A 24,068-nucleotide genomic window follows, 5' to 3' on the forward strand; every position below is an offset into this window, starting at 1 on the left:
GTTTAGAAAAATAAAAAATATTACAATATATGAACAGGCAATTTATAAACATTTTTAGAAAGTGTTTTTTGAAATGCATTATACATTTCTAGAAATGTACAAAATAATGTTATTATAATGATGTTCTTTCTTATTTTAATCAGAGTTTACTTGAATTTCGTGCCACTTTTTTGATATATGGTTCATATTTGTATATTTTTTAAATAATTCAAAAAGGCATACAAATATTCCAAAATGTATTTCAATATTTCTGATTTTTCTACACAATACAAAAAACCTTTTTTAAACTGTTAAAAGACCTTTACCCTTGTTTTGTGTCACCCATAACACATTTACATTTTAATTCATGAATGTTTTGTGTAATGGAGTATTTAGTATCTATCACTTATAACCAGTATGCTCTATTAACCAGCACTTAGCATTGCCAAGTGTGGATTGTGGAATGGCAAGGGTCCGGATGGCAGACTAGAAGACTGAGAAGCTTTTTGCTGTTCACTCCACATAGAAAGGGCACTTTTCCAGATGTGTATAACATTGTCGCTATTCAACAAATCTACACAAAATGTTCCAAAACAAGCATTGGCAATGCTAACCGTTTTGGCATTTGTGTAAGCATGGGAAGGACACTGACGTAGTGACATTAACTACCTATTGATGGTAGCAGCTGCAAAATGTTGTGAGTGCGTGCCTGGGCATATAATAACAGTCCCTGCCAAATGCCTAATACATATACACACACAACAGCTGCTGACTTTGCCAATGCTTGCTTTTAACAGGACTTCAGTGAAGACCATGCATAGAGATTAGTAAAAGAGCGGCTGTAGGTAGACCTTGTTAAGACATGTTTATGATGCCAGTAGTGCATTTTACAGCTCCAATTAAGTCAATAGCTCTCAGAAAACAGCTTTAAAAAAAACCCTGGCAGACACTTTGTGTGCAAAGTTTGATGGTAAGGCTTCAAAAACCTAGCTGAAAGAGATCTCAGGAGAATGTGTTTTGCGTGGACAGGGGAAGGAATTTGATGGGAATGGCCATAGGCAGTCAATGGGTGGGTAATAAGACACCACCTATAAGCTTTGTGTCTCTCTTCTTATGCTGTTGTTGAAATACTTGTATTCATTTATAAAATTTAGAATACACACAGAAATACTCAATACATTCCCCCAATATTTCTTAATGACCAATAATATAAACCACATAATAATAAAAAACAATAAAATAGAGGAGAGTATTGCTCGCAACCTCAAACCACATTTTGGCAATCAACATCAGGCATTAGCAGCTTCACTAGTACTTAGCTGTCAGTATCTGGTTTCAGGAGTAAAACACCCAATATTAAGGTGTATTTCAAGGCCCGCTTCTTTGCAGCCGATCCCTGTGCAGATATCATGTGATTGCAAAGACAACACAGGGAGATACAGATTGTCTAAGAAACACACTGTTTCCGCTACACAACGGCTCCTGTAGCCCACAAAATCGGTCTCAAATACAGTTTTCTCAAACGTATTGTAATTGGTCAAATCAATAAGAATTGTGCCAGCCTTAAATCTATATACTTCCGAGATACCTGTTCCAGCACAATTCAATATCTACTCTCCCAGTCTTGAGGGTCTGAGCTTTTGTTACCAATTGGGCCCTTGATCTGTCTTTGGAAGATTCTTTTAAGCTCTTAACAAACTGTTCTGAGCAAACAGTAGGATTTTCCCAAAGATCTTGTGCTTCAACGGGATTCAGAGTATTCTTGACATGGACCACCCAGCCCAGACTTCAACCTCCCTCCAAGGTTAATAAACAATACAGAGCACCTTACCAGCTGTCCAGCCCCTCATGATGCCATAGTTTTATCCAGTACAAAGCAGTTTTAAGGGTCAGCTGAGACAAGACTGGGTTTACATCAAGCTCTAAATATACTAAGGCCAATGGAGCACTTTCTGCGAGTATAAGCTATTTCTTCAGAAACTTGCATTCACAGAGATCAAATTTCCATGGAGGAGCATGTCCCCATACCTCTGAGTCGTATAGAGCTGCAGGAAGAGCTTGATTTTTAGAGGGATTAAGTGCTGGTGAAACTGATCCACTTTCGTGCCGAATATGAAATGATCTAATAGCCCCGCTAAATTTCCCATGTTATCCCCGACTATTCCACTTGTGAGTTCCAGCCACCAGTCTCCTCTAACCGGAATCCCAGGTAGTCGAAGAACCCAACCTGCTGCAATAGAACACTGTTCACCTCGATAGTCAGGGCACTACTTTTTACAAACTTTGGTTTATACACCATCAGTTTAGATTTCTCTGAATTTACCTCAAAACACAGCTCTTTACATTTTGATAAAATGATGTTCAAGTCCTTGGGGCATAGTGGAAAGAATAACCACATCATCTGCGTGAAAATGTGAAGGATATTGCTTGTCTGCCATTTTGGGGCAGTCCAGGCATTCTCTCATCAGAGCACCTGTGATTTCCTATATATATATATATATATATATATATATATATATATATATATATATATATATATTAAGGAGGAGAGGAGCTAGGACACCCCCTTGTCTCACACCTTTATTAATATTTAATGAGTGTGTCGCCTCACCCCCAAGGCTGTTGTGTACTGTTGCAAAAGAATGTGTATATAGTGTCCTGACTATCGAGACCAAAGGAGGAGGGAGTCATTTTGAATTAACAGAATCTTCCACAGGGCTTCTCTAGAAACAGAGCCAAAAGCCATGCGTAGATCTAGGAATACTGCATGTAATTTTCGATTTTGCAAAGCAACATGCTTCTGAATCAACAAGTATAACATAAAGCAATTATTAATCATCCCCCACTTTCTTCTAAAGGCTACCTGGAGATCACTGATCACACTTTTTTAATCTGCCCATTCATGAAGGTGGCAAAGAATTACCCTAACAAATGTTTTCCCTGCTCCACCCAACAACAATATTGGGCGTTAATTGGCAGGGCTTTCCCTACCACTCTTTGCATACACTGTGATGATGACTGATCTTTTTTCAAGAGGAGGAGACCAAACTCAAAAAAGTAATTGCATTAAAAACTTTGCACAAAATCGGTGCCCACACTCCTACCTCGTCTTTAAAAAAATCTGATGAAATAAGGTCTTTTTTGATCCCTGAATGCTTTCTCTACTTCTTGTACAGATATAATCAAAGGTCTCGTGCAAGGACTAAAACCTCATCTCTCCTCTGCACCAATATCGGGTTCTTTTCAACCGTTTTATACAGATTTGAAAAGTGGAGTTGCCAATCATCTGCTTTAATTCTGCAGTGGATCATACACTCTCCCTTCAGCTCCCCAACAGTGACCAGCTTCCAGAATAGTATATTTTTCCCACTTTCAAGTGCATTGTAAAGAGCACTCCATTGATCCTGGGCAAATGCTATTAACTTTATTCTAATTAGATGTTTATATTCCGATCTTATAAAACGCAATTCTCTGTGTCTATTCCCGGGACTTCACGAACACAAAGCATACTTTTTTCTTTGATTCCCTACATGAGTGATTGTACCAACCTATCTTTGTCAGAAACATCCTCTTTACTACCACTGCTGGCAATGCCATATGCGGGATCAGGTTACCCCTAAGCATCTCAAACTCACTCATGATCTCATTATATAATGTTCCATCTCTTCAGGTGACAGCCAGATTATCCAGGATGGCACTATATAGAGCAGGATTAAGTTCCTGATCCATCACATTGGCCCATTTAATTGATTTATGAGCAAGTCCCAAAATACTAATTTACTGGGTATTATGTAACTCTTGTACTTTTCCTCCTCTGATTTTAATTACTAGAGGGTAGCGGTCATTTTCAGTTCATACACAGGCCTTAAAATCACTCACCTAACCCCAATCAATCCACGAGATTAAGATGCTATCTTTTAGAGAGTCTCCCTTATTTCCTCTAAATGTGTTGGATGTAGGTTGGTCATTCTGAAACCTCCTGTTACATGCCCTCAGATTCAGATTATAAAGAAAACAGGCATATCTATCACTAGAGGATGGGCCTTCCTGGGAGGAATTGCCACCAGCAAATGAATATCCCAGGCTGTAGCCTAATCGTCCCAAAGTCCCTCTAGTACCCCTAAAGGCTCAATTTGCAGCTTAAGATCCCCTGCCAAGATGACACTATTTTTATCCAAGTTTCCAAAGGCCCCAGAGTCAATTACTCCCTGTAGTTTCTCCGCCACTTCCATTTTACCTGCACCCATAGATCTGTTATAGACATTAAACAAATGCAAAGCTTTTCCCTCTCCAGTTGCAACTAAGAGGAGCTGTACGTCCATACAATTAGTTTCTTGGCTAATGATCTTCCATCTCAAGGTGACATCCACCTATACCATAAGACCCCCACTAGGCCTTCCCTTGGGCCCTTTTACTGCAGGATGCAGAAGGTATTGTAACACTGAAAGGGGATGGGGTGCACATACCCATATCTCCTGTAATAGAATTACCTGTTACCCACATACAAAAGAGTACTAGTCTGTGTTTTCCAAAAAGCCTTGCAAAGCCTGCTACGTTCCATGATAAAAGTGTAAAATCTGGCATTATGGCTTTTCTACTTAAGTCTTTAGCCGGTCAATCAGCTGCACTCAGGTCCCCATGAGGAGCAACTTTCTTTAAAATTGTACCTTCCACCCTAGATCCCAAAGCCATTCTCCTTAATCGCTCCTCATCACATGTCCTGCCCAATGGATCCTGTGTTCGCCACTCTAAACAATTTTGGAATCATTCAGCTGACTTCAAATCTATCCTTACATTCTCTGGCGGGTAGATTCTGAGATCAATTCCAAAGATCCCCTCCAATAGATTCCAGGAATGTAAATATACCTGGATATAGTCTAGTCCAGACTGAGGGGTCAGCAGGTGAAAACATTGCAAACAATTAATGATATAATGTATCCCCCACTATGTCAGATAGCACAGCGAGTAGAGCGCTCGCTTAGACATCCGTACAGAGCCTGCTAATGCAGGTTCGAATCCCAGCAGGGCCAAACTCAGCCTTTGATTCCTCCGAGGTCGATAAATGAGCACCACACCGTGGGTAATAATAAGCAGGCTCAGATGCCTGAGGGTTCGTAGCACTATATAAATGCAACACAAAGAAAATGAGTATTCGGACATTTATTTATCAAAGCCTCCTGATCTTCATATACTCTGGATATTAGTCGAGGAACGTTGACCATAACAAAGGAGGGACGACCTTTCCATGCCATGACATTTTCTCCAACACTTTTAAACCAATGTAATTGAGGACCACCTAGTTGGGTGAGGTGTGAGCCTGTCAATGGAGGGAGGTTTTCATTATACAACCTCCTATCTTAGAGTCCAGGGCCCTTGAGGTTTCGTGTGGTTGGAATTAACTCCTCTGTATAGATACAGATTGTGCGGTTGGAATTAACTCCTCTGTATAGATATTATGCTAGATGTTATGCCTTGCTATTGGAATGGACAGGGGACTCCTAATTTTCTCCTTTGCCACATCTTTTGATTATCCTTATATTCAAGATGTCCCACTTTCAGCTCTTCCTTCTCAAAGGGACTCTGCCCTCCTTCACCTTCCCCTAGAGACTCAATTTCACCCATGCTCCATTTCTCTCCATGCTAAACTACTGTAATAGCCTCCTCCTTAATCTTCATTCTTCCACCTGAAACCCCTACAGCTAACCCAGAAGAGCGGCAAGACTGATCCTTGGCCTCAAGCTCAGCGACTGCATATCTCCTGCCCTACAAAGCCTTCACTGGCACAGATTAAATTCAAATCCATCTGTATCATCCACAACGCTATCTGGGCCCAGAGACTCCTTTAGACTCCTCTGTTCCTCTGGCACCAACTCCCTGCATGTTAAGTGCTTTGCTAAACAGAGAGCTGGTGGCCGCTCACTTTCCTTGGAGACTCCCTCTTGAGGAACAGCCTCCACCTCCCCATGCGTCTTAAGCATGACCTCTGTAAGTTCCAGAAAAGCCTCAAGACCTTTCTCTTTACCTCTTCCTTCTCCTCCTCTCCCCCGTTCCCTTACTTTCATTATTTGTTTGTACTATTCATTCAATTATTTATCTGTTCTGGAATTAATTGTTTACCTTCCCCTGTCCCCTCCCTGTTTGCCCTGTGGGCGCTGTGAAACAGTTTTGCTAATTGTATAAGCACCTAGCAAGTGACCAATAAATAAACAAATAACTTCTGTGCCCCCACTGATTTTTTGGGCTTTCTCACACATATTTATTATATTTACCCTTTCCTTAATCTCTCTGATTTTATTCATTATATCCTTCAAAAAAAGACCCTATTTTACTCCCTATAAAGTCTTTGACGTCCGAAAACATGTCCTCTGTAGGTGGGTTCACTCTACTAGTTGCATGACCCTCAATTCAATTTGAGTTAATAGGGGAAGTCTGAGTCACTATATTTTCTCACAAGTAAATTTTGTGTTTTTAGGGCTTTATATCATTAGGCTTATGTTCGAATTTCACCCTTACCAGTTCAATTTACTCCTTTCTTATTTCCATTTTATTCTCCCTTTCCCTTAACTGGGTGGGCCTTCTCCTGATTATCCCCCAACACTGCCACTGCAAGGGATACAAATCTTTTTACAAGGCTAAATATGGGGTTGATCTCTGTCGTCCCTCTATCCTGTATAAGGCCCTTTTTTCGTTTTCTCCTACACCTTCATTTCCTCTTGAAGTCACACTGCTTGTTTCCTGCTGTGGTCCTTCTTTAGGCCCCTCCGTTCGTACTATAGGTGGGGCTGTTGTCTTTTCAGAATGAATCTCCAATATACTACCTCCCCCGACCGAAGGTCCACTGCAGGAAACACGTAAATCCCCTACCCTACTTCCCCGGTTTCTGGCTACTTTCAAAAGGGTGCCAACAGGTCCTCTTTGGAGCCTTGTGGTCGATAGTTGCTCCCATTTCTACCTTCTGCTACTAGCAAGTCACAATGCTCAATCAAATCTATCAAATCCCCCTCCCCATGTGCCACCGAATCTATAGCACAATTCGAGGTAATGTGTCTAATTTTGACCTGTGCTGCAACACCCCTGCCATTTACCAGGGATGAAGATTTGAGGGTTTCTGTTTGGGGCATAACCGGGCGAGAGCCAATCAGATTGCGTCTAACAATCTGATTGTCTCTCGCCGGGTACTAATCATCAAAAAAATATTTAAAAGGTTTAGATAAGGTTAAATAGAAGAAGCTCCATTGTCATGTTTAGGGAGTTTTAATTAAAAGTATGGGGGCTTTACATTAGATTGACAAAAGATTGGCGACTGGGGACTTCCAATATGCTTATGGCTAGCCATAAGTGCTTGAAGTTTTTAAAACAGAAAATTAGGATTTCCTCTCTTTACTTTACACATTGGCTGGTCTGCGGCCATGTATGTCATTCTAGATGTCTTATTTTGGATTGGTGTTAAAATGATGATTATATATCCAAGAAGAGCTTCCCTAATGGCTATGTGACTATTTTTCATGAATTATGTCAAACCCAGCCTTACATTAGACTGTCCCCAGATAACATGAAAAGTGTTTTTATGTATTCATGTTAAACGATGTTAAAAGATTGGAGACTATGGAAATGCTAGGTGGTAGAAGGGGGATCCCCAGATATAAGTGTTGCTGCAGAGTCCGTAAACTGGTTGACCATATAGAACCCTTAAAGCATAGTATGATATATTGTGATGGAATAGATGTGTTACGGCAGACAATTTCATTGAGATGTGTTAATGATGTCTCCCATTTAAAGACTACAGGGTTGGGCAATGGATAATTGGAAGCAGACTTTCACAAACTATATATGAAGTGTTCATGCTTATTCGTGATAACTGCTATACAGAAACCCTGGATCCATTTAGATTTGAAACTGATAGTGCTTCTTTCGAATTTTTCACTCCGTGTTGACAATATTTTAAAGCTCAGGCCCAATCAAATCTCCTTATCTTTCAACTGCTTCATAGGTTTGAGGTCTGGCTTGATCAGTATCATAGAAATACAGGTGATTCATGTTTTGCGGTTCGTTCAGGACCACTAACCATTTGGAGAGAAGCAAATCCTGAGGTTTTCAAACAATGGTATATTTTGGGGCGTTTCACTCCTTTTTTAAACTATAATGGCAAAGGTATAACACAGTAATAAACGCGTTTGCATCAGATCCAATTTACTAGGGGGCATTGCATATAGTTTAGCATGAGCTACACAAAGTCACATAACCTTCGCTTGCGTACTTTACAGCAGCATCTGCGAAAAAACGGGCATTACAAGGGGTGTGTCAAGGCGGGGCACGTGGAAGATCATGCAAGCATTGGTGAACCCGCACCACTTTGTATATCATGCAAATATACTGTTTTGGTACTGGCTCCTTGTGGTTCTGGAATAAATTCCTGAATTAGCAACATATGCATGGCGAAATCCTTCCTCTTCAATATGCAACAAAAAGCCGCAGAGCCCTCACTGTCGTTAGCTCACAAATATGTGAAAACCCTACCTGTGTCCCGCTCCACTACAAACATCCAAATACGTAACATAGGACAACACAACATAGCATGACAAGCATACAACGTTAAAAAAAAAAAAAAAAAACGGTCTATAACGTGAATAGATAGTGCTGCATACCTGCAATAGTGTGTGCACTGCATGGATAACTGGAAAAATCCCATCTGCTATAGTTATGCACTTGGAATATCCAATGAAGTATCCAATTTTGAAGGAATCCAAAATCAACGTGATAACCGCAAATAAGGTTATGCCACCTAGTGTAAAAGGAAAACACATAAAATGACAACAAAGTTACAAACGTAATATTGGAAGGAACCCTTCTTTTAATCTTTGATTTGTATATTTTAACATTTTTACACACATTGCTATTAAATGCCATGGAACCTACTTCTGCCACCCTTTCACTCAATACCGATCTCCAGAATGCGCCACTTCCGGCCCATCTCATGAACTTGCTATCATTCATACTTTTGCTTGTGCGCACTGAAGACACCAGCAACCGCCACTAATATTCTTGTTTCCAACGTCCAGATGGTGCGGAGAGAGGTAGGTCTTTTTAGAGACCTTGCTGTTGAAGTTTGTGAGGCACCACTTTTGCACTTTTGAGTCAGCCTAACACAGTTCCTTAATGGTCTGCTCTTAACATTATAGTAATATCCATACGCAATAGATCATTGTAAGTAAATTAATTATCATTGGTGCTTGTAATATAAGGATGTCATACCCCCAAGGGAACCCTCAATGAGGGACAATACACATTAAGTGCCTCTTAGAGGTTGCCTGATTGGAAAGATTGAGTAGCACAAATGTTTGGTGGTTGATGTATTGTTTTTCTGTGGCACATGTTTCTACAAAAGGACACAAACATGTTCAGATATTTTCTTTTAAAAAAACGCAAAATTAGCTCATAGTGACAGTGTGAGAAGGATGTTTGTCCTCATCTCTCTATCCACTATCATAGCAAGGAGGCCCACCACCGTACCCTATGGAAATGTGATGGTGCCTTGAGGGGTCGTTAGCTCTCTTTTGAAAGGGAGCACTGTGGTTGTTGACGTCTGTAAAATACAATATGGGTAAGGGTTTAATGCCCATTATACAATATGGGTAAGGTTTAATGCCCATACAACATTTCTTGCATGTATTTACTTCACTTTAAACATCAAATGGGACTAAGGGCCTCATTACAACTCAGGCGGTAAGGGGTTTACGGCGCCGTAAACAGCGCCGACCCTTACCGCCTGAGTACGAGGTCCCTTAGCGCCATGGCGGATTTAACACCTGCTTCTAGCAGGTGTTAAAATCCATGGCGCTAAGGGACCATGGAGTTAATTACGCCACCGTAATTTACGGTGGCGTAATTAACGCCTTCCCCACTCCCATTATGCCCTATGGGGCAAAAATGGGAATGGGGAAGGGTAAATGGGGATTGGGGACTTACCGCCCCGCCAAACTCGGAATGGGGCGGTAAGTCCGCCAACCACCATGGCGTAAACGTAGTTTACGCCATGGTGGTGAAGTCACGGCCCAGGCGGTAACTTACCGCCTGGGGCGTAATGAGGCCCTAAGTCTCTTCGAGCAACTTTGAAAGTGAACAGTTAAAGTGTGTGACATGGTATGTGTGTGGCCCTGTTCCTGAGGCATTAAAAAGTGACTATTAATGGTGCATTCACCATATTTTTTAAGATGTAAGACTTCTTCTCCAGGGGGTGACTCTTCTCTGCTCTTCATGATCAGTGAAGACTTGTGTTCTTTATCTTTGCATGGTCTTGGTGTACCATTATTTAATGTTTTCGGAGTTACACTAATAGCACATTGCTTACCATAATAAGACTTATTTGGAGGCTTCTTTGTGATTGACTTGTCCTGTCCTGGTACTGCTCTCAATGACTGCCACTAAGCCTCCGAACCTCTCATACCTGAAATCCTGGGAATCAGCTAAGATTTGAGACTTTTCAGAAATGAGCTCTGTCAGTCATCTCAGTTTCAGGCAACTACACACGCAAATGGTTGCACCCTCCATTCATCTAAGACTTCCTTCGACAAAGTTCCAGGGAAAGGTCTTCCAGCAACAGTGGCAAGCAGATGAATATTTATTTATTTATGTATTTATTTATTTATAACATGTATGTAACACCCTAACCCCGGGGATATCACGCGTTCAGTATAGAAAAAAGCGTTTAAGGGGACATGCTACAGAACATGTTCCAGTTATTCATACCTATCGAACAACCACGTTTTAAAACGTTTTTTGAAGGTTATGTTGGTTAGGCTTGTTCATTTATGATGTGCCCTGGAGAGACAGTCTGCTAGAGAATTTCTCACTTTGCATTCAGGCATATTCTATCTGGAAAGTAATCTGACAGGCACATCTAAACAACAGGAAATTAATAATAAAAATTAAATAAGAGATAAAACCAAGCATGCTCTATCATAAATCCGTTAGTAAAATCAGTATAAGGCAGACACGCTAAACAAGATTAATAGTCCCTTAGTTCCAAGAAAAATGCTGGCAGCAACATAACAGTTTAAACAGTGAATGCAAAAGGAAGTGAGCCAGTTCATGAAGGTGCGATCATGTTGAAAGAAAATAAAGAAGTCAAAATATTATTAGCACAACCTTGATTTGATAAAAGGAAGCAAAAATAAAAGTGGATTTGGGTCTGGCGCTGATGTGGGCAATTTTAGGGTCTTCTGAAAAACCACTGTATTTAAAGCAATTTATGAAAAAATATAACAGTAAATAAACAAATGTATTACCCAAGGGCATAATGAATTGTGGAGGGAATCGAAATCCATTAAAAGCATTCAGAGAATAAATCAAGGGTCCAAAGGAGAATGTAGGCGCTTGCCATTCAAAACCCCATGAAATGTGCGATGACCCCAGACAAGAGAGAAACCATCTAAAATTAAAACACCCTGGGATGAAGTGGAAGCAAAGTCGACATCAAACAATAAATCATTAAAACACAAGGTGAACATGTATACACTACAACGTTTAGGGCACTGCAAGGACAGTGCATCCTTCACTAGAAAAACAATATGGCTTTGCATTCTAAGGCTAAATACTCATTAGCACACTGGAGAGAAGAGCTAGCCAATCAGGTGGCTAGGAACATGAGCTTGAAGCACCAGTGAAAGCCCACGTTCTATCCCGTCAGCCGGCTCCCCCCGCTACCATCTTCCCACATCCTCTGTCCTGGTTTTTTTCCCCCTTATCTCATTTCTGTGGCGGCAGCCCTCCCTGCCGTCACCAATCCTTTCTCTCTGCCGCTTCCCTTTCCATGGTGGCCATCTTGGAAAACTATTTTTCTTCCATCAAAGGAACGCTGCGCGCATCCCGCTGAAAGAAGCAAAATACTTTTCTTTTAAGCACCTCGGGTTACCGCTTCGGTAGCCCTGGGTCTAATGGCCTTAAACCCCTGTTCCAAGTGCTAGAACTCTTCAAAGTTGGCCAGATGGCAGTACTCTCACATAATGTAAGATAATTTAAGAAAAAATATACATCTCTTATACCATCTTATTTTCTTAAATCATACACCTTCGACACAGCACTCATTCATGAAGCACATGTCACAGTATTTGACACTTTATAACCCCTACCTCTACTGCTGTCAGAATTAACCTGCTTAACCTCAGGAAAACATGTCCTCTCATCACCCATTATTCTGCCAAAACCTCATGCTAACTATGGTATGTTGTCACTGTGACTCCTGTGCTAGACTCCTGCTTGACCTCTCCCTCTACTCATTCAGCACACAAAATAATAATCAACTTTGCCAACCATACCTACAGAAATATTCTACCCTTCCCAACACTGCTGTCATGCTGGCACACTCCTAATGAGAAACTGGTCCCTATTCAAAATCCTACTGATATATCATATGAGATGATATGATATTTTATTTATATTGCGCCCATACACAAGCTTTGCAAGGCGCAGGGAGGCAATGGAGGGGTACAAGGGAGGACAAAACAACAATCTTTCTAGGCCCAGTGACGTTGAGAAAGCGCAAGTGCAGGGGAGAGGGAAGGTGGAAAGTGCAAGGGGCAGGGGAGGAGTGGAAAGGGCTGAACACGTGATCAAAACAACAACAGGTTGTGCGGCCAGCAGGTGGCAAGTGCAAGAATAAGATGCTAACAATGGGTCTCTAATAAGTGCAGGTAAGGGAACTGTAGGGTTGCAGATACAGACCCAAGTGCAAGGGTTGGCAGGAGGCAGTGTGGGTATGCAGCTGGGTGAGCAGGGATCTTGGCCTGAAATCAGATGGTAACCAGGTGACCAATGAAGAAACAGAAGAGATCAGCAGGGGAGAGGAAGAGAGAAGGCAGAAGCAAAGAGGAAGATCTTGAGGTGCTTCTGGAACCAAAGATGAATTGGAGGCAGAGGAACTGGAGGCAGGGAGGCTGTTCCAGACGGAGGCCCCAGCCGAAGAAAGAGATCTACCCCCAACTGGTTGCTTGGAGAAGCGACCAACCCTGAGGGAGTTGGAGGTGGAGCAGGAAAGAGACGAGTTGGAAGGTATTTCCAAAGGGAGAGTTTAAGGTATTCTGGCCCCAGGCCCCAGAAGGCATTGTGGACAATGCAAAGAGTCTTGAAATAAATCATTGAAGTCACTGGGAGCCAATGAAGAGATTTCAGGGCTGGAGAGATACGATCCCTGGGCTTGAGGCCAAGGACAAGTCTCACAGTCCTGTTCTGGATGAGTTGCAGAGGGTGGAGAGTGGTAGCAGGAAGATTTAGAAATAGGCTGTTGCAATAGTCCAGCCTAGAGAGAACCCGAGCTTTATAGACAGTGAGCTACTGGGGGAAGGAGGGGAAAGTAAGAATACCTCTGAGGAGGAGGTGCAGTTGTTAGTCTGACTTTTAAGAGACATCAGAGATGTGTGGAGAAAAGGAAAATGTGGAGTTGAAGATGAATCTGAGGTTCCTAGCCTCACAGGTGGTAGCAGGGAGAGGGCCAAGGGAGACCGGCCAGAGGGTGACAGGAAAGGAATGGTGTAGGAGTGCCAATGAGGAGGATCTCTGTCTTACTGGCAATAAGGCAGAGGTCATTGGCAGCAAACCACTCTTGGATTGCAGACACACAGTCAGAGATGAGAGGGGGATAAGAGGTGGCAGAGGGGAGCCTGAAAATGAGCTGAGTGTCATCAAATAAAGCAATGAAATTGGGTCAGAGAGCAGCAATGCTGTGGGTGAAAGGTGCCAGGTATTGGTTGGAAAGCCAGGGAGAGAGGTTAGACCCCTAGGGAACACCACATGAGGAGAGTGAGATAGAGGAATGGAAAGACCCCGGTTGGACCTGGGAGGGTTGGTTGGAGAGGACAGAGGTTAGCCAGGCCAGGGCCTAATCCGTGATACCCAGGTTATCACAGAGGCGGTTGAGCAGGATGGCATGGTTGATCCTGTCAAAGGCAGAAGAGAGATCAAGCAGGATGAGGACAGAGGGGAGATTAGAAATCAAGGTTGGAGAGCAGAGGAGAGCAGTTCCATGCTTCTGGCTGCTCTGAAGCCAAACTTATGGTCATTGAGACAACCAACAGAATCAGTGTGAAGCTTAAGCTGGGAGATGGCCAGCTTTTCCAAATGTTTTCCCAGGAAAGGAGTGATAGAGATCTGGCGATAGTTAGCCGGGCAGGAGGGGTCAACTGTCGATTTCTTGAGAATATGGTGCAAAAGAGAGTGTTTCAGAGGGGAGGGGAAGGCTCCAGTGGCGAAGGAGTGGTTGCAGAAGTCAGGCAGGAGAGGAGCAAGGGTGTTAATATGGTTGTTGATGGTTTAGGATGAACGGGGAAGAACCTGTTTTGACGAGACTTTCATAGATCGGACTTGTCTGGAAATCTTGTCTGGTGAGAACAGACGAAAGGAAGAGAAAGAGAGAGATGAGGCAGCTTCAGGGGGTCTGGAGGTAGCGGAGAGAGATGGGGGGAGTAGGAGAGGACAAGAGGGTGGACAGGATGTCCTAGGGTTTAGAGATGAAATGAGAAGCCAAGGCCATGCAGAGGGCATGGGAGAAGACAGGAGAAGTAGAGACTGAAGCAGAATTGGCCAGCTCTTTGCAGATTTTAAAGAATTTGGCCGACTTGTTAGATGCCGCAGAGACTCAGGCTTGGATACGGGCTCTCTTCTTAGTGCGGGCAGAGAGCCGGTATTGCCTTTGGAGCAGGCAGCAGGCTAGTTTGTCAGAGGATGTGCAAGATGCCCACCATTTCCTCTCAGCCACCCTACACTTGCGTTTAAGGGTGACGAGGTCAGTGTTCTACCAAGAGTTGCACTTGGCTTTGGGCTTCAACTGGATCCTCATGACAGGGGCAAGCACATTGAGAGTATCAGAGATAGCAGAGTGGAGCATGGAAAGGGCAGTGTCAGGATGAGAGTCAGCAAGAGGTGGAGGAGGGGGAGAGAAAGTTGCAGCAAAAACCTCAACTGACACACGCTTCATGGGCCGGATGACCGAGAAGGTGGGTGGCAGTGCGGGAGCTGGCTTGGCCAGCGGGGTAGAGAGTGAGAGATTGGAGGAAAGGCGAAAGTGATCACTCCAGGAGATAGGAGTGGTGACAGGTTTAGAGAGGGGTAGGTCAGATGAGATGAGAACATCCAGAGTGTGCCCTGCAGAGTGAGTCAGACTAGAGGGAAGAATTGAAAGAGAGAGAGAGTCTCAGAGGTCATAAAAGTCTCCAGGTAGATGTTGAGGTCTCCAAGGAGGAGCAGTTGCGTAGTCGAGGACAGGAAGGGGCGAGAGAGGTTAGCCCACTCTGAGAGGAAAGATGTATTCTGACCATGTGGCTGATCAGATGTAGCAATGGTGAAAGAGTGGCCCGGAGAGAAGAAAGCCTATAGACAAGAAATTCGAAGGAGGAGTAGGCATGCATAGGAATCACAGAGGCAGGAATTCACTCTAGCAAGATCAAGGCTACACCCCCATCAGAATGGTGGGATCTGGACACGGACATGATCTTGTAGCCATCAGGAAGGAGAGAGACAAAGCTTGTGACAGAGATGGCCATGAAACATGTATCATAAGACTGAGGACATTGAGGTCGAGTTCTTCCAGGAAGTGGCAGATGTCAGAGGAGTGTTTGACAGCCGAGCGAGAGTTAAGAGCGGCAATATGGGAATGTTGACAGACTTGAAAGACTTCTGGGGATGGGTACAAATCCGAGGTACGCCCTTTGGAGGTGTAGAAGGAGCCCAAGGGGGGACAGAAGAGGAAGGAGGAGGAGAGGGCAAGGTAACCAAGGGGGGGTACAGGTGGGAGGGAAGAAAGCCAGAGAGGAGAGAGTCACAGCAGGAGAAGGAAGGCACAGCAGGAGAAGGAAGGAGGCTGATAAGGTGCGGGAAGTGTCTATCAAAGAGGAGAAGGCTGGCCTGAGGGCTTTGGGCCAGGTCAACATTAATGATTACCTTAGAGGAGGGTAAGGAGTCCAGGAGGGCCTCCGACCAGGTGCCACCATTAATGGGTGAAGAAGAGAAAGGAGAGAGCATGGAGACCATATGAGGAGTCCAAAGGTCTGGTGAAGAAACGACAAAGAAGATGTCAGAAAGGGTCTGCCTGGAGGAAGCGCTTGTATAGGTGTCAGCGATAGGGAGACCAGGGTTAGATACCAAGATATCCTTTTTGAACTTATCAGACTTAGTGAGAAAGGTAGGATAGTCAATGGAGAAACATTTAGAGAAGATAGGAGAAACAGAGGGTGCCATAGGTGATGTGGAGGAGGGGGAAGAGGAGAGAGGGGGGAGAGAGAAGGGAGTGAGAGAAGAGCTGGGGGGAGCAGAACAGGCGGAGAAAGACAGGAACAGCAGGACAGAGTAGCAATATCCAGTCACTAGGCACAGCCAAAATAAAGAAAAAACACAGTACAGACACAGGGCACATGTAGATTCAAGTTTGAGCAAAATCAAAGAACACAGTACAGTCACAGGGAACCCCTAGATTCAAATTTTAGAAAAATCAAAAAACACAGTACAGTCAGAGGGCACAGATAGATTTTAGCAAAAGGTGAAGTTTGAATCGGCAGCTGGGCACAGTGAAAAACGAATTTTGCAAGGTGACGTACAATGAAGCTGGAGGAGAGAGGTGACGCGGTAACAGGTGTGGAGAGGATGGTCGATGGAGTTAGAAGGAAGGAAATGACCTTTGAAAAAGAGAAAAAGTTCAATGTTCCATTGTTTCAATGTCCAGAACATATGGAGGTCTCCTCAGCCTCCATGTGCACTTGGGGTGTGCAGGAGGGCCCCTAGACCCAGCCTGGCAACGGACAGGGGAACAGACATGGCCTTTGATTGTGGGCCTTTGAGTAGGAGGCCAGCTAAAGCCTGCCAGTCCCCCGTTGACCACTTTAGTTTTCCTTGTGCCCAATGATATTGCACAAGGCAGATGGGAGGCACTTCTGCTAGCCTTGTAAGATGGCAATGGCAGCAGCCATCTTTATCTTGCTGCAAGGATGGCAAAGCAAAAAGAAAGAAAAGATAAAGAAAAGAAAAGACTTCACTCCACAAGAGGCTAAGATAGTTGTTGTAGGCAGCAGAAAGGCACGGGGCAGAGCTGTAGAAAGGCGCGTTGTCCAAAGGATGCCTTCTCAAAAAATGAAATTATTGTCGTTTTACATCTTTAAAAGTGGAAAAGACATGCGATTCCTCCGTCGTCGCCTACCTTATAGCTGTAGTAGTGAGGAGGCAGCCACACCTCCAGGTGTGCAGACTGATATGGGGTGCACCTCTTAGTGGTCCGGATCACGGTAGACACTATCTCTGACAATTCTCCTTCCCACAACCTCTACTCTAGTGCCCTCCATAATCTCTTCATTCCTAGACCACCCTACTTATCCACTTGTTTTCGCTTCTTCTCCCTCCTTGCGTCACTATACTGGAACAAACTACTCACCCCATGTCAAAAGTTCCACTACCATTCTCTGCATTATATCGTCCCTAAAACTGCAGGTTATTAATTGGAGAACCATGAACTTGTTAAGAAGGTATTGCCCCTCCTTGATTACCCTATACCGAAATCATCTGTATATGGAAATATGTGCATATCCAGTCCATCCTACAATAAAGTAGTTTTCATATCAAGTTTGCATTTAATTTAGGGTACCTGTAGCAGGATTGCCCTGATTGCTGTTATGTTTTTTGTGAGAGTTTCTGTGCAAAATGCATTGTTCACTTGAAAGAGTTGGTGAAGTTGACTAGAGGTTTGGCAGAGAAAATGATAGGTATTAGTTGCAAATCTGAGAAAAAACTTAAATGGTGATATTGATATGTAGATATCTGACTTACACTTTTCCAAGACATGGCAAGATGGGATTGGCAGGATAACATGTACGAAATAGAATCACCTTCCTAACCATTCCGTACCAACAGTGCAGAGGTCACAGGGGCCTGCGACTGCCCAAATCTTATGGATTCTGTACCCAGAAGAGGTATGCATAGGATCCCAATTGCGCCTCGCATGAAGGCATACACAGCCACAGGAGCCTTCACACCCTGACCCTCCCCACACATACCCATGGCCACCAAGAAGGAAGGGGGAGTCAACATCCCTTAAGGATTGCACCCTGAATAGGAAATAAAGCTTTCATCTATAACGAAATAAAGTTATACCATGTGTAAAGTCACTGGAGAGCATGGAAATAGATTTATTTCATCCGCACTGATGCTGAGGGGAACATTTTACAATATTATAAGTACTGACACAGACCGCTAAGGCCACATGCATACAATGGTGTATGTAAACAATCAAAAATGAATCCCCATCGTAACTGAGAGAAAGAAAAAAAACAAATACATGCCAATCTGCTGTTCCTGTTTAGATTGTGGGCGTTATAAAAGGCACTAGTCCCCCATTGATGAAGAAGTTAAAATTAAATTGAGGAATTTCATATTCTTACCCGAGGCTTTCCTAACTGTGCATTTTAATGCTGGAAAAGCAGAATGACCCTGATTAAAGCACATGCTAGCAGCAGAGGTTCAGTGGGAAAAGAAGGAGGCCTCCTGTTTGCGTAAAGATGCATTTTCCAAAATGGTGGCAGGCCCTAATATAACCTTAGGCCGACCCCCTTCCAACCCACATGAATGCAAGCAGATGGTCCAATCCCAAAAAGGGGCAGCCCACACTACATAGGTGCAATGTATTTTCCTGAGTAACACTGAAGAGGAGGAGGGACACACTATGAAAGGTACATAGTTTGGTCTGCCATTGTGGATTGTACAGGTGAGATAAAGGAATGAGCTTGCAGAATAATTGGTGATCATTGGGTTTATTGAGGAGGAACGAGGTTGGAGGGGATAGTCAGAGGTTGGGAGAGAAGATTATATTGGAAGTGGAATGGGGTTGTCATTTGGAGAGAAAGCCATTTTTGAAGGAGACCTGATGCTTTGGCAGGAATAGAGGTACCATCAAGATAAATATACACTGGTGGAGAAGGGCATGTCATCAGAAGAGAGGTGTTACCATAAAGGGAAATATTTGAAAGAGGGGACGGGTCATGATGAAGATTGGAAGAGTGAGGAAGGGAGTTGCTGGCTAGAAGCCAAGGAAGACAGAGAGACTGCAGAAGGTGGTTTACACACCCAGACCCACCAGTAATACAAGAGGGGGACATTTGAGAGTGTGAGATGGATCAGGAGTCCAGTAGAGGCTACTGAGAGGATCTTGGGGACAAGACCAAGTGCTGGGAAAAGGAAGTGATCTGGAAGAGAAGGTGGAAGAAAGTCCTTGTGATGAGAGAACATTGTCAGTTAGAAGCCTTATTAAGGAAGAAGGCTGGGGAATAATAAATACTAAAATGAGAGGTGCAGAGGTGAGCTGACATAAAGGGAGTTATGTTGTGGGAGAAGTTGAGGTGAAATTTGGAAGATTATAGAAGATGGTAAATCTATTTGTTTACAAAGAGATTCTTATCAGAGAATTCCAAGATGATTCTAGGCAGATTTGCTGAGAGTTTGAGGGATCCCAGTTTTAAAGGCCAGTTAAGAGTGATTGGGGAACATTGAGGGGGGTGCAGTATAAGTAAGAAGAGATTATGCACTCACAATAGTCATCATAAAAAGACTCTACTTAAAATATGTAAAATGCTTTCTGGCTATATGGAACAATATATTTTTAAAAATCACAAGGCAAACTTCAAGAATAACTAGAACAAAAAAGTAAAAGCAGCAGGAGTGAAATGGGTCACTGGGTAAAGGTTGCATGGAGCAGGGTGATTTAATAGGAAATGATAATAAAAAGAGCTACACTACTATTGAAGGTGATAAAAATGTAAATACATATTTTAAGACTTACATAGAGTTACAAGTGATATATTCATTTGTTAGGCTAAGGATTACAGACCGTACATAGAGGAGAAGGCATGCATGATGCTCAAATCAAATTAGAGGTGACAAGTGTGAAAGCAGTGCAGGAGATGTAAAGGGGAGTTTTAATATCCAAGCAATAGTATTATCCACGCAATGATCTGAAAATATAAGCCTCTGTATTAAGATGGAAGTGAGGCTTGGGCTGCAGAAGAAGGTAGTCCCACCCCAATATAAAAGTGGTGTACATTAGAGTAAAGATGAAATTGTCAATAGAGGTTCCATTATCAGAGTATGAGATCCAGTAGGCAATCAAAGAAATGCTCTGGATTAATGCAATGAGAAGTTTGCAAAGTAGCAGACTAATGGAATCAACTATGATGATCATTTAAAAGATCAATTATTATAGTTTTACCCATACGTATTAGACAGTACTAATATTATGTGTATTATAGATTTTCTCATTACTGTGATATTAAAATGGCATGCAAAGTATTTTCACTCTGATTTAAGCATGTGTTACCACGTATATGAGACATACAATGTGTTGCCACTACAAAAACATGGAACACGAGAAAAGTGTGTGTGAGAGAAGACTTCTAAAAAAACTTAAGCAATTTTATTTTCAAAATGTTGGATACTAAAATATCCTTTAGGATCGGATCATTTCCTTTTCAATCAATCACAATTTGCAATGCTACAAAAAGGAATTGCCAGTGGTTCAAAAGCAAATCCACAAAAAGTTGTGGAAGTTGATTGAATTGCGGAGCAAATTGCAGTCATCGGCAGTCTGCTCTCTGGAGTCTGCTTTCAGTGGCACTTGTTGTGGGAGGACCCACTAGCAACCTTTAAACACTGCTCTTCCCGTGGAGTGGACCGCAGAGTGAATTGCAGAGCAAATTGCAGTCATCGGCATTCTGCGGCATCAAGTCATCAAGATATCATCGCATTAAGGGTGTGGTGCGCTGACGGTGCGACAACCCGGAATGTGTGAGCTACCTTACAGATGGCTACGGAACGGTCGTCCATCATGGGAAGATTGGGGCATGGAAATGCGTAGTCCCTTAAAGCCATCCTCACGTGAGAAGTGGCTGACATCTGCTCGAACCTGCATGCAAACGCAGGACCAAGATGAGGATTCAGGTACGTTATCAACTGAAAGTACTGAATACACTGACTTGGCCCAGATACATTTGGAAATAAATGCAGTAAGCGAAAACTTAAATCTAAATCCCAGCGTGCTCCCGCACTCATGGGGAGACTTGAATAAATTGCATGCAACCTTATTGCCACCCACCCCAGTACCCACCATCCCACCCCTCGGTGGATGAAACTCTGCAATCCTCACAGAGTCAGCCTCATGAGCTGGCTAGCCCGCTGCTCAGAAAGCAGCAAGACAGCGAGAAGGGGGCTTTGCGCCAACAGAGAATGTGGCGCAGTTAGGGCTAGCGGAAACCTCCTTACCTGTCGATCCGGGCGCCAGTGACTTTCCTAAGCCGCTTGTTGGCCTAGCTCCCGAAACGTCATCGGAGTTCCGGAAGATACTGGAGGAGAAGCCTGAGGGAGGGGCTAAGTGGGAGGAGAATGGGGTGGACGTTGGAGGCGGGAATCCAAACACGGGGCCCACCCAGAAGGAGGAGTTGGCTGGGGGGAGCGCCCTCACACAGGAGGGAAATTCCACCAAAGCTGCCTCAGTGGGCACAGTGCTTCCTGAGTTAGCCATCCCAGTGCCTGCTGTTCATGAGCTGGAGAACCTGGAGTTAGAAAACTCCCCGGACTGCTGCAAAGCTTTAGCAAACCTCATGTACTGTAAAAATGTGTAGATTGATGTACATCAACCTACTGAAGTAGAAGATTTAAAAAGCCCTTCTCCAGAAAAAGCCAGTGGGCAGCCTTTAATTGGATTTCAAAGCATAGAAAAATTGATCCAAATCAACAAGGAGCACGAAGAGACCGACTTACTATTACCAAATAAAATGAGCTCATTATCCCAAAAAAGAGATTAGGGAGAAAGAAATCCTGATGATCCCATCAACTGAAACAGCAAAATATGCTGATTGCTCATATGAAGCACTGACCTCGGAAAGCGAAGAAGAATGGACCTCTCCCTCAAAAAGGACTATTAATGAAAATCTATCCTTTACCAAGGCGACCAAAGAAGTGGAAAACCAAATAGTCAGGATAGAAAAGGTGGACACGGTCCGAATAAAGGGACCTAAGAACAGGAAATATCGAAAGCAAAGAGGAAGTAAAAAAATAACATCGAAGCCACCAAATCATGACTTGCTGGAAAATATTTTCAAGAGAAACATTTTGGAATTGGAGAAAACGGCAAATTAAATCTCAGACAGTGATATGTTGGAGAGTGTTAACACATTACAACATGTGTCTTGCCAGACAAAATGAACCGGAGCTCCCCAGACATCCCGGCCATCAAATTGGCAGTAGAGCCTCAAAAGGAATACATACCTCATTCAACGTCTACACCGACACTTTGGACAAAATCCAAAGAATAAGGCTCATTCAAAATCCATAAATCGAAATGAACAATTAATATCTTTAAATGAACAACAAGCAACAGTGGCAGGAGGCCAGACGCTGCAAAAAGATCAACCTGCAATGTTTGAAAATCCATTAGCAGAACACATTACGATTGGTGTTGCAGCAAAAAACATCCTTGAAGGCGCAAGGGGTGAGCTAGTAACATCAAGGAACAGAAGGCCTTTACTGGATTCAAGGGGAAAAGGACATAGATCCCAGGAGGAAATACCAGGTGTGCCTCTAATTCACCCTTGGGCCCAAGATTATTGGGGAGAACTGCACAACAGGTCCTACATAGACAAGATGAATTATACTCTCCTCAAAGGAAAACACTTGGAAAAAGCGAGTCATCCCAATTGAAAGACACTCCAGGGAAAAAACCTGATCTTCTAAACATAATGGCAACAGTCACAATTGCACTAGCGCCATTTAGTAAATTGTACGAGAGCATCAATGATACATTATAGGATCAAACAACGATTATCGCTTTGATGCATACCAAGATGCACTTCCTTGAGGGATATATCATGGCGAAAGGGTGGGGAACCACCGAAACATTTAACCAAATCCAAATACAAGCTGCAAATGCTAAAGAATTACACAACATTACTCGGAGTATGCCAGATTAGGCAACAGAGGCTTCGAAACGAAGTTGCAGCGCAAACAGATTTGAGAGGTCCGCAAGATCCGCTATCAAATACGAGCGAGATACTAGAGTGCGCAGGAAAAAAAGGGGACCATCTGGCATCTAAAGTATCTAACACGGCTGGATCAAAAACTCATCCAAAGGGATCTCCCACAGTGGGGACTAAGTGCCAAACCGCCAAAAACTAGGGAAAGGAAATGGTTGTGTCTCCAAGGGAGAAGAAAACATTTCGAAAATAACAAAAGTAATATCAGAGAAACAGACTAAAACAAAGAACAAAGTATGAAAAACCCATTTTCCTTCGGCATCTTTAATCAAATGAAATGGCCAAAGGAATGTTTACCATCGCCAAAACTACCACGAGCTTACGGAAATCGACAAAAAGAACAGTCAACCAACAAAAAAGTGAGAAGCCAGGGGGATCTAAAGACAGCTGCCTGGAAAGGAAAGATGATAATAAAAAATGGTCACCAGTTTTGGTGGAAAACAGTTTTACATCTATAGCTGACTTGATGAATATGAGCACTTATTCAATTGAAGAATCAGAACTTCAACAAAATCAAGTATCGGAATACAAAAGGAAAGTTGATTCTAATGAAAACAACCTTGCAAATGAGGAACCAAAATAGAACGTGTTCACAATAGAACCGGTACCACCAAAAATTGGAAAGGACCAGCTGAATAAAGTAAAGCATGTACAACATAACATAAGGAGTCCAAGAAAGGTCTCGGCACTGTTACCAAGACCTCTGAGAGAAAATCAAAGAACACCCACGCGGAAAGATAAAATCAAGGCTAGACACATTTTAACGGTCACAAAAAGACAGACAAGGGAAACAAAAAAATCAGCAAGCAGATCCCCATGCAATTCCATTCGTGATAAGAGCGAAAGGAAAAAATGGATAGATACCAAAGAGTGGAGCTACTCACCCCAAAAACGAACAGAAGGGCAAGAGAGGCGAAAAAGAACACCAGTCGAAATGGCGAGAAAAATACAGAGTAACTGCATCTTTAAGATGAAGCGAATTAAAAAATTGGATGATAATCTGACCCTGAATAGAACAACTATATTCGGGCTATTTCA

At 43.0% G+C, this 24,068-nt stretch overlaps 1 protein-coding gene across 2 annotated transcripts in view; it reads right to left on the reverse strand.

Annotated features, from left to right (window-relative positions):
- LOC138516662 (proton channel OTOP1-like) overlaps window positions 1-24,068 on the reverse strand; it is a 169,186-nt gene that overhangs the window by 88,257 nt on the left and 56,861 nt on the right. For both annotated transcript variants that reach the window (XM_069631961.1, XM_069631960.1), the window contains exon 3: window positions 8,625-8,761. In XM_069631961.1, coding sequence (XP_069488062.1) covers window positions 8,625-8,761 — 137 coding nt within the window. The remainder of the gene's footprint in view (window positions 1-8,624; window positions 8,762-24,068) is intronic.

Source organism: Ambystoma mexicanum, chromosome 6q (assembly GCF_040938575.1).
Source record: "Ambystoma mexicanum isolate Mex_15411 chromosome 6q, UKY_AmexF1_1, whole genome shotgun sequence".
Taxonomy (NCBI): domain Eukaryota; kingdom Metazoa; phylum Chordata; class Amphibia; order Caudata; family Ambystomatidae; genus Ambystoma; species Ambystoma mexicanum.